This window comes from Vipera ursinii (genome assembly GCF_947247035.1).
Source record: "Vipera ursinii genome assembly, chromosome: 3".
Taxonomy (NCBI): domain Eukaryota; kingdom Metazoa; phylum Chordata; class Lepidosauria; order Squamata; family Viperidae; genus Vipera; species Vipera ursinii.
In genome coordinates, this window is record NC_139516.1 from 140,448,241 (window position 1) to 140,460,050 (window position 11,810).

The window sequence follows — 11,810 nt, forward strand, 5'->3', positions numbered from 1 at the left end:
AGATACGCTCAACATTGCCCATGTATCAGAGGCAATACTAGGTGATAGCTAAGAGTTTTGATTGCTACTGCTAAACATTTCTGCTTATACTTCAGCAAAATTTGGGGGAATCTCCAGATCAATGAATCAACACTGTATTCCCTTTGAAATCACGTTTTTACATTTAACCTTTTGACTATAATTGGGGAAGGTTAATAATATATTAAGCTATATTTAATTTACTGGAGCTTAATTCCAAAAATAAACTGGACACAAGCCAGGGACCATTTTGCTAGAAACAGTAATGAGTTCATATTGCAAGGTGTTCAAACCGGTCAGTCCTAGAGGAGATCAACCCTGACTGCTCTTTAGAAGGCCAGATCCTGAAGCTAAAATTCAAATACTTTGGCCACCTAATGAGAAGGAAGGACTCACTGGAGAAGAGCCTCATGCTGGGAAAGATTGAGGGCAATAGAAGAAGGGGACGACAGAGAATCAGGTGGCTGGATGGAGTCACTGAAGCAGTAGGCGTGAGCTTAGATGGACTCCAGAAGATGGTAGAGGACAGAAAGGCCTGGAGGAACGTTGTCCATAGGGTCGCGACGGGTCGGACACAACTTCGCAACTAACAACAACAAGGACTTCATTGCTAGATTTCTGCCATTTCGATCTTCTACTTCCTTTGCACAAAAATGACCTGCCTCTGGTGCTTTTCATACACACGTTCAATTGCTATTTGTCACAGCCTTCTTCTTCCATTAAATTACCTAAAGGCTCATATGCAACCCTTTTAAAATATTATAAAAAAATAAAAACCATATATTTCTTCTTGCATACCTCCTTTAAAAAAAGAAGAGAACAAGCCTGTCTGTATAAAGATATACTGAAAGTGATGGATTTTATTTATAGATACATAGCTGTGTAGCAGCTCATTCTAACTACTACTCCAGACTGAATAATCAAAAGCAAATTGTTTAAATTATAGCCAGATATGGCTTTTGGAGGAAGCTAGATGGGTTTTTATGCATTATTTATATAGGCTTGACAGTTCTGCACTGATCTGGAAACAGCCAATTTTGGAGAAATGTACAGTTGGGAGGATGTAAATAATACGTGAGTTTAGACTTAATTGGGATTTCATGAGAGTTTTCTGTAATCCCATGCAATCATGTTTATCTGATCCAGTTGCTTTGAAAAGGGAATGCAAAACTGGAATGCCTTTCTTATTTTTCTTTTCTATTAGTTTGCCTATAGGGAAAAGTTCTGGAGGAGGGCCGTGCGAAACGTTAGAAATCTGAACTCTTTCAAATTTGGAACACTCTAGTTTCAAGTGTGAAGTTGAGCCTAAAACTCTTCCAGAATAGTTGAAGGGGCTGTTTTGCATTCAAACAGAATTTTAAATATCCAAAACTATCTCAATTTACTACGTTCTTGTCAGGTTTCCCATTTTTCTGAGGGGAATTCACTTTGCGTACAACCTTAGGAACGTTGGTAGAAACCTGTTTTTGACTTGGGCTGTTTACATATATGGCACGGAGTTGTTGCCTCTCTTCTGTGATCCTCTTAGCTGGGAGGACACCAGAATGGCTTTGGCCCTCTGAGAGTTCTGGTGAAGGGTTTTTTATTTCTTACTAACCTAGTAAGTTAGTAAGAAGAAGTTAGTAAGAAGAAGGGGACGACAGAGAATGAGGTGGCTGGATGGAGTCCCTGAAGCAGTAGGCATGAACTTAAATGGACTCCAGAAGATGGTAGAGGACAGGAAGGCCTGGAGGAACGTTGTCCATAGGGTCGCGATGGGTCAGACACGACTTCGCAGCTAAGAACAAAACCTAGTTATTTAACTGGAAAGATCTGGAAACGAATCAAGGAGCCACGCAGACTGTACCAATAAGCTGTAAAAAAATACAGGGAGTGCAGAATTATTAGGTAAATGAGTATTTTGACCACATCATCCTCTTTATGCATGTTGTCTTACTCCAAGCTGTATAGGCTCGAAAGCCTACTACCAATTAAGCATATTAGGTGATGTGCATCTCTGTAATGAGAAGGGGTGTGGTCTAATGACATCAACACCCTGTATCAGGTGTGCATAATTATTAGGCAACTTCCTTTCCTTTGGCAAAATGGGTCAAAAGAAGGACTTGACAGGCTCAGAAAAGTCAAAAATAGTGAGATATCTTGCAGAGGGATGCAGCACTCTTAAAATTGCAAAGCTTCTGAAGCGTGATCATCGAACAATCAAGCGTTTCGTTCAAAATAGTCAACAGGGTCGCAAGAAGCGTGTGGAGAAACCAAGGCGCAAAATAACTGCCCATGAACTGAGAAAAGTCAAGCGTGCAGCTGCCAAGATGCCACTTGCCACCAGTTTGGCCATATTTCAGAGCTGCAACATCACTGGAGTGCCCAAAAGCACAAGGTGTGCAATACTCAGAGACATGGCCAAGGTAAGAAAGGCTGAAAGACGACCACCACTGAACAAGACACACAAGCTGAAACGTCAAGACTGGGCCAAGAAATATCTCAAGACTGATTTTTCTAAGGTTTTATGGACTGATGAAATGAGAGTGAGTCTTGATGGGCCAGATGGATGGGCCCGTGGCTGGATTGGTAAAGGGCAGAGAGCTCCAGTCCGACTCAGACGCCAGCAAGGTGGAGGTGGAGTACTGGTTTGGGCTGGTATCATCAAAGATGAGCTTGTGGGGCCTTTTCGGGTTGAGGATGGAGTCAAGCTCAACTCCCAGTCCTACTGCCAGTTTCTGGAAGACACCTTCTTCAAGCAGTGGTACAGGAAGAAGTCTGCATCCTTCAAGAAAAACATGATTTTCATGCAGGACAATGCTCCATCACACGCGTCCAAGTACTCCACAGCGTGGCTGGCAAGAAAGGGTATAAAAGCAGGAAATCTAATGACATGGCCTCCTTGTTCACCTGATCTGAACCCCATTGAGAACCTGTGGTCCATCATCAAATGTGAGATTTAAAGGAGGGAAAACAGTACACCTCTCTGAACAGTGTCTGGGAGGCTGTGGTTGCTGCTGCACGCAATGTTGATGGTGAACAGATCAAAACACTGACAGAATCCATGGATGGCAGGCTTTTGAGTGTCCTTGCAAAGAAAGGTGGCTATATTGGTCACTGATTTGTTTTTGTTATGTTTTTGAATGTCAGAAATGTATTTGTGAATGTTGAGATGTTATATTGGTTTCACTGGTAAAAATAAATAATTGAAATGGGTATATATTTGTTTTTTGTTAAGTTGCCTAATAATTATGCACAGTAATAGTCACCTGCACACACAGATATCCCCCTAAAATAGCTATAACTAAAAACAAACTAAAAACTACTTCCAAAAATATTCAGCTTTGATATTAATGAGTTTTTTGGGTTCATTGAGAACATGGTTGTTGTTCAATAATAAAATTAATCCTCAAAAATACAACTTGCCTAATAATTCTGCACTCCCTGTAATCTTCAGGTAGAGTGTCAGCATCTAGTGACTTCGTAAACATATTGGCAAGAATATATCCCCGTTCTGGAATTTTTTTTAAAAAAAAAAACTTTCCAGTTGGGCCTACAGCCCTAGAAGGTCCTGCTTGTCTCCCATCTGTTTACTAACAAGACCCAGCACTGCTTAGCTTTTGAAAATCAGCCAAGGTTAACTACTGCTACCATCTGGCTGAGCACTAAACTATGAACGGTTTTAAATTTTCTGTCGGCAGTTCTAATGGAGTGCATCAAATTTCTGGTTGTAGATGTCGTAATTGCTTTCTGGGTATGAATTCCTCACTTTTTCTGCTGAATCTTGAAAATAAACGTGTGTGTGTGTGTGTGTGTGCGCGCGCGCGCGTGTTGGCCTAAACTCTGTATGCATGATCATTGCTTCTTCCTATTTAACCTCTTTGTGTTGTTTTCATGACATTCCAGGAAGCTCGGAACTGCCGGTCAGAAGCTTGGAGGCTCCGCTGTCCTTTGCCACATCAAACACGACCCATTAGATCCAGGTGGATGCTTCACATTAACCTCAGCAAACGTGGGAAAGTGCCAATCCGTTCTCTGCAGGAACGGGAAGCCTCTGCCTTTGTCTAGGTCTTACATGATGAGCTGCGAGGAAGAGCTAAGGAGGATCAAGCAGCACAAGGCCATTATTACAGAAGTAAGACACTGGGTTGTCAGCTCCGGTGAGGGTGACGGAGGGAGGGAGGGAGGGATTAGGCCAATAAAATACAGGTGGTTCTTTACAAATCTGTTTCTGAACCCTGCCCATAAGGCAGAGTTCCTTCTGACTTCTTACGATTAATGATTGTAAATATGATTTCTGATCTGTGATCTGTCACTTTGTTGTTTGTATGTACACTGAGAGTTTATGCACCATAGACAAATTCCTTGTGTGTCCAATCACACTTGGCCAATAAACCTATTCTATTCTATTCTATTCTATTCTATTCTATTCTATTCTATTCTATTCTATTCTATTCTATTCTATTCTATTCTATTCTATTCTATTCTATTCTATTCTACTCTACTCTACTCTACTCTACTCTACTCTACTCTACTCTACTCTACTCTACTCTACTCTCTGCAATAGCCCTTCAAATGGAAAACTGCTATCATGTCCAATCACACTTGGCCAATAAACCTATTCTATTCTATTCTATTCTATTCTATTCTATTCTATTCTATTCTATTCTATTCTATTCTATTCTATTCTATTCTATTCTATTCCATTCCATTCCATTCCATTCCATTCCATTCCACTCCACTCCACTCCACTCCACTCCACTCCACTCCACTCCACTCCACTCCACTCTACTCTACTCTACTCTACTCTACTCTCTGCAATAGCCCTTCAAATGGAAAACTGTTATCATGTCCAATCACACTTGGCCAATAAATCTATTCTATTCTATTCTATTCTATTCTATTCTATTCTATTCTATTCTATTCTATTCTATTCTATTCTATTCTATTCTATTCTATTCTATTCTATTCTATTCTATTCTATTCCTATTCTATTCTTCTATTACCGGTATATCCTATCCTATCCTATCCTTATCCTATCCCTACCCTACCCTACTATATTTTTATAAATGCACGTATACAGGTAGATATATATAATTTAGATTTATAAGGACACTTCAATTCAAAAGTGACTCTGGACAATATATACCGAAAAACCAATAAATATCATGTCTTTTAAAAAGTGGACAGAATTGAACGGAGAAGAAACCTCACTTAAGAGAGAAAATATATGTTAATCCCTCATGAAATATGCATCAAATAGCTTTACCATCAAACTATCCCAGAGTTTGAAGAAAAATCAAGATCATTGGGAAGCCATCCTAAAAGAACTATAAGGCAAAGTTTCCTAAAATGTTGTTATGGACAGTAACCACAATGCCCGTAATATTAATATCAGAGGTATCCTGCCCAAACCAAAGTTACTTTCTTCAGTTTGCACATTTCTACCACTTATCACATTTTTTTAAAATTAAAGCATGTAAAGGTAGGAAACACAAGATGTTTCCTTCAGTTTTACTTTCCTCTTTCCCCATTCCCACTTCCTTTTCATGTTTCATCCAGGCTTTAAATGAATGCAGGATGTTAAAAATTCCCTGATTTTGTTTCAAGTCAAACCAAACCAGAACTTAAGAATACAAGTACTTCTTATATATATATATTAAAAAATGTTTTTCCTTTCTGATATTAATCTTTTTTTTCCCCTGAGGGGAAGTAACATATCTGAAAAAGAAATGTAATTGGGGCATGTGAAAACAGTTTTTCTGCAGAGCAATTTCCTGAAAACAAACAAGAGTACAGGCATAATTCATTTCCTTTTCCAGCCTGTATGATTATGGTAAATCTGCATTTTCTAAGCCTAGAAATATGAGTTTGGTACGGTAGGGCTGTAGAAAAGACACCCCCAACCTGTTAATTCTGCCTTCATTTAATACTATGCAGTGCACAAGCCACACGTACAGGGATGGTATGTTAAGAAGTATTTGGTGCTAAGTGCAGATAGTCCTTGACTTACAACAATTCCTTTAGTGACCATTGGAAGTTACAACAGACTGAAAAAGGTGTCTTATGAACATTTTTCACTCTTAGCACCATTGCAGCATCCCCATGCCCACATGATCAAAATCCACACACTTGGCACACTTCATTTTATGACGTTTGGAGGTCATGGGATCACCTTTTCAAAGCAAAATCAATGGAGAAGCCAGATTCATTTAACCACTGTGTTACTAACTTAACAACTGCAGTGATTCACTTAACAACTATGGCAACAGAGGTTATAAAATGTGGCAAAACTCACTTAACCACTGTCTTGCTTAGCCACAGAAATGTTGGCTTCAATTTGGGTTCAATTACGGTTGTTAAGTCGACACCACCTGTAGTGTCCTTAATTCCTGCTTACGTAAGCAGGTCTGCTGCTTTATTTCATGCAGCTGGCATTGCCACTTTTTCTCACCAGGTACAGTCCTGTGAATAAATAAGGTAAAGGTAAAGGGTTCCCCCGCACATGCGTGCTAGTCATTTCCAACTCTAGGGGCCAGTGCTCATCTCCGTTTCAAAGCCGAAGAGCCAGCGCTTGTCCAAGGACACCTCCGTGGTCATGTGGCCAGCATGACTAGACGCCAAAGGCGCACGGGAACGCTGTTACCTTCCCACCGTAGTGGTCCCTAGTTTTCTACTTGCATTTTTACGTGCTTTCAAACTGCTAGGCTGGCAGAAGCTGGGACGAGTAACAGGTGCTCACTCTGTTATGCGACACTCGGGATTTGACCCGCCAAACTGCTTCTGATCGACAAGCTCAGCGTCCTAACCCACTGAGCCACCGCGTCCCTTTTGTGAAAAAATACTCACCCACTTTTAAGTGTTGCGTTTCTTTTGCAGCTCTTGGCCACTGAATGTTACCAGAGCTTCATAATCACTTAGGGCTTCCTACTAACATAGGAAGGGATTTCTTCAGAATGAAGAAATCACCCTGTGATATTTCTATCATTAATGATGCCATCCAACAGCTGGGGGTGCCAGAGTCTTAAACTCAATCCAATTAAAGGGATAACTAGGGCCAGTTATGTGTGTACTTCAGTAAACAATAAAAATTGAAGTATGCCCTGTATAAACTTTGACTTCCTTCATCACCATGAAATTCTTAATATGTAGATTCCAGAGATGTGTTGTGCCCCTTAAAAAGACATTCCTGAAGGCTTCCTTTTGCACCACCATTTGTAAAGCTCCAGCATCAATCCATACAGTCAGTGTCATATTCATGAGATGGGGACGATTTAGGGCAATAGCAAATCTTAGCAAGAGTGGTAATCCTGGAAAAAAAATAATCATTCCAAGCTCACAGCATAAAATTGTCGAGGAAATCACAGAGAATTTTAAAACAACATTCAGGAATCTGCTTGCTTCTCTAGCCATGGCTGGTGCGTTTAGAAAAGTATCAGGCAAAGTGGAATTTGTGTGAAAGTAACAAGGCAAATATCAGCAAACATTGATGCTCATTTCTAGTTTGCCACAAATCACCCAGAACTCCGTTGGGATATTTAAGAGAAATATGTGGAACTCGGTGGTTAAATGACTGGTGTTATGTTTCACAGAAACCAAGCATTGCATTCAATTGGTTGAGTGATCTACCTTCTCAGTCTCAACACACTCTAGGTCAGACATGTCAAACTCAAGGCCTGGGGGCCGGATCCGGCCCACGAAGTGGTTTCATGTGGCCCTCAAAGCCATCCTGGAAACAGTGAGGGAACAGCCCCCACTGCCTTGGCCCTGGCCCAGAGACCCTCCTTCTGCCAGAGACCCTCAGATCTGTCCCACTCCTGCCCAGGCCCCCATAGGCACCCTTGATGCCAATGATGTAGAGCTAGCCATGCCCACCCGGTAGGCCATACGCACTCCAGCCACACCCACCCAGTAGGCCATGCCCACCCTGGCCATACCCACCCGGCCCCCCGAGGGCAACCACAATGCTGATGTGGCCCTCAATGAAATTGAGTTTGACACCCCTGCTCTAGGTGGTATATATCTGTAGGATTCAGAAGAAATGATAATATTCAGTGACAAAGAGATGCAAAACTTCCAAGTGGCAAATAATTTTTTCAAAGAACAGTGGTTGTTAAACTGGCCAGTTGGCCCAGTTGTGGATTGCTGTTTTCCCACAAGCTGTAACAAGTAGAAGTGTACAATATATTTCAAAATAAAAAATGTTTGAAGTTCAGAAAAGGTCTAGTTCAGACATGTCAAACACAAGGCCCGGGGGCCGGATCCGGCCCGCGAAGTGGTTTCATGTGGCCCACAAAGCCATCCTGGAAACAGTGAGGGAACGGCCCCCACTGCCTTGGCCCTGGCCCAGAGAACCTCCTTCTGCCAGAGACCCCCAGATCTGTCCCACTCCTGCCCAGGCCCCCATAGGCACCCTTGATGCGAACGATGTAGAGCTGGCCATGCCCACCCAGTAGGCCATAAGCACTCTAGCCACGCCCACCTAGTAGGCCACGCCCACCCTGGCCATACCCACCCGGCCCCCTGAGGGCCACCACAATGCTGATGCAGCCCTCAATGAAATTGAGTTTGACACCCCTGGTCTAGTTCATACTCAGAACATTTCCAGACAAACTGAACATTGGAACACTTTTGGTAAAGTTGGAACAATTCATCTAGAACAGCAGTGTCCAACCTTGGCACCTTTTAAGACTTCTGGACTTCAGCTCCAAAAGATGGTTGGCCGGGGAATTGTGGGAGTTAAAGTTCTGAAGTCCTAAATTTGCCAAAGTTAGACATCAAAAAAGTTGAGCTCAAAACAGGCTTTCGAGGTCAGAATGTTTTGAATTTGAAAGGCTTTGCATACTTCAAATGTGAAAGATCTGCAAAGAGAAAGTAGTGCAGAAAAGCCCTTTATTTTAATCTGCCCAATATCAGTCACCCTACAGATCTATTTCTTCTCAATTGCTATTAATAATAGGAATTCAACAGCACGTCTCAAAGTGTCAGGAAGGGAGATATGATAAGGTTCCCTTCCCCCTTTAACTTCTTCTAACAAAAATCACTTCCTGCTGTTAGACTGACATTGGTGTTCTATTCTGAAGGCACAGATCCCTTCCTTGCCTCTTTTAAAGTTATTAGACATCCTAGACCAGGCATGTCGAAACCACACCCATCCCATTGCCGGCAATGGGGGAAAAGTCCCGATACGTCGTGTGACATCATCTGACGTCACGAGTTTGACATGCCTGTTCTAGACATTGCAAATTTTATATTTCTCTTGGATGAGTTGTCAGTGGAGCAGAACGATGACCCACACCATCCAGAGGTACCAGCAGCTTGGACTGATTCTAAACCCAACTCTTTACTCAAACTTTATCCCTCTTCTCCCCCAAGTAAGAGCTGGTTATTTAGCGCTTAAAACAACATTAAACAATTAACATTTTTTTTTGTCCCTTCGTTCTAGGATGGCAAAGTGAATGGTGTAACCGACTCAACAAGGATTTTGGGATATACCTTCCTTCACCCAAGTGTTGTTCCACGCCCCCACGTGCAGTCCATTACTTTGACTCCTCAGGATGAATTCTTCATTCTGGGCAGCAAAGGCCTGTGGGACAGTCTCTCCATCGACGAAGCTGTGGAGGCTGTCAGGAACGTGCCCGATGCCCTTGGAGCTGCCAAGAAACTTTGCACGTTGGCTCAGAGCTATGGCTGCAACGATAGCCTCAGTGCCGTGGTGGTTCAGCTCAATGTAACTGAGGATAGCTTCTGCTGCTGTGAGTTAAATGGGGTTCCTCCCAGCCCAGGCAGCTTCCCTCAGTCCGTCAACGTAGTAATCAAAGATAAGCCTTCTGATGCTTTGGGGATGCCTTCGTCGAGCAGCGGCATGGCCTCTGAGATCAGCAGCGAGATCTCCACTTCCGAAATGAGCAGCGAGGTTGGATCCACGGCCTCTGACGAGCCACCTCAGGTAACTATGAACGAAAACAGCCCCGCTTACCCTAACGATCAGCGCTGTATGCTCCACCCGGTTTGCCTCTCCAACTCCTTCCAAAGGCAGCTGTCCAGCGCTACGTTTTCCAGCGCCTTTTCAGACAACGGCCTCGACAGCGATGACGAGGAGCCAATCGAAGGGGTCTTTTCCAATGGCAGCAGAGTTGAAGTGGAAGTGGATATCCATTGTGGTCGGGCCAAAGAGAAGCAGTTGCTACCGCAGACCCCAGTGGAAGTCAGCGACGAAGGCATCGTCATCGGGGCAAATGAAGAAGACGCCTGCCTCCTTCGAAAGGCCGACTCTTCTGCCGCTGGCACCATTGGGCGCCGCCGAGGCAATGGCTCCGTGGCTCCTCAGGAGAGGAGCCACAACCTAATTGAAGTAGCAGCCGATGCGCCACTCAGGAAGACGGGGGGCTATTTTGCCGCTCCAGCCCAGCCAGATCCAGATGATCAGTTCATCATCCCACCAGAGCTTGAGGAGGAGGTGAAGGAGATCATGAAGCAACATCATGAGCAACAGCAACAACAGCAACAACAGCAGCAGCAGCAACAACAACGTCAATATCAGCTGGACCAACTGCCCGATTATTACGACACACCGCTATGACGGCGCTTTGAGAAACAAGCTAACAAGACATTAAGAGCCGGAAGCTCCTTAGGTTTGTATTACACTAATGAGGTGAAGAAGGAAGGAAGCTTTCCCCCTCCCCACTTTCTCTTCCAGATCCTTCCCTTTAACTGAGAAGTGCAACTGCTTCTTGTTTGTTAGCTGTAATGATCACCAACCTTATTCCCTCCCCTCCCCCTTTTCTAGCGATGCTTCACTGGTTAGAAATTAATCTAGTTTAACTCTTCCCCTTCCTTAACATATCAGATGTGTAAAAAAAAAGTGGAGAAAAATTAAAATACAAAAGGTTTAATATATTGCAAAGAAACTGATGACGACGTTGATGTAATATTTTTTAAAATTGTTCTTTTTTTTCTCCTCCGTCTGTTTGGAAAACAGGGCAGTATTGCCAGTGCTAAATGATTAAGTAATATTGTAATACTGTATTTCTTTGAGAGAAAAAAAAGGCTTTTTTGGTCTTGAAAATGGATAGACATTTGTAGAATTATGGAGACTAACTCCTAGGAGTTGCTTTTACTCTTTCAGGTGACTTTAAGTCACTGAGACTCACTAATTTTCTCTGAGAGAACAGCTGATTGGGAAATTCCTGTAAATAACTCAGTGTTGTATAGTGATGCTTCACATGTTTTTTTTGTAGACCTGGCAGGAGGGCACAACCTAGTAAACTGACATTGCCCCCCCCCATTTCCATTTACACCCGGGAGCTTTCGCATGTATGTCAAAGCTACCATTGATGCTACCAAATTGGGAGGGTAGGAAAATCCTATCAACTTACAGCCCTCTCAGCGGGTGAAGTGATGAAATATGTGAGGCCTTGATGACCCACTGTGTCTATATCACCATGTCCGGTTGCCATTTGATTTGGCTGGGCCCAAGTCTCCGGGGGGGGGGAACTGTGCTCTCATGTGAAGTTGCCCACAAGTGATGACATTTTTTGGATTCTGATCCATACAAAATTAGCAGGAGCAGCTGTAACAAGCTGTGTAGACTTCAGTGGGCTACAGATCCTTGTGTTAATTTTTTTCCCTCAGTCTTCACCATTAACTTTTTTGGCACATTTTTGTGTGTTCCTCCCTGCTGTCACAACCAGCATGATTGTATAGAGTTCATTTACTGTAGATCATTTACATACCAAGAGTTATATTAAAGAAGAATGCACAAATGAACATGTCATAATTTTTGTTATAATAAATATAAAAATTTACAAATA

At 42.7% G+C, this 11,810-nt stretch overlaps 1 protein-coding gene across 1 annotated transcript in view; it reads left to right on the top strand.

Moving 5' to 3' along the window:
- The window catches only part of PHLPP1 (PH domain and leucine rich repeat protein phosphatase 1), a 159,280-nt gene extending 147,470 nt beyond the window's left edge, over nt 1-11,810 (top strand). Inside the window, exons 16-17 of the mRNA XM_083358092.1 lie at nt 3,904-4,132; nt 9,443-11,810. Coding sequence (XP_083214218.1) covers nt 3,904-4,132; nt 9,443-10,579 — 1,366 coding nt within the window. The 3' untranslated portion in view covers nt 10,580-11,810. The remainder of the gene's footprint in view (nt 1-3,903; nt 4,133-9,442) is intronic.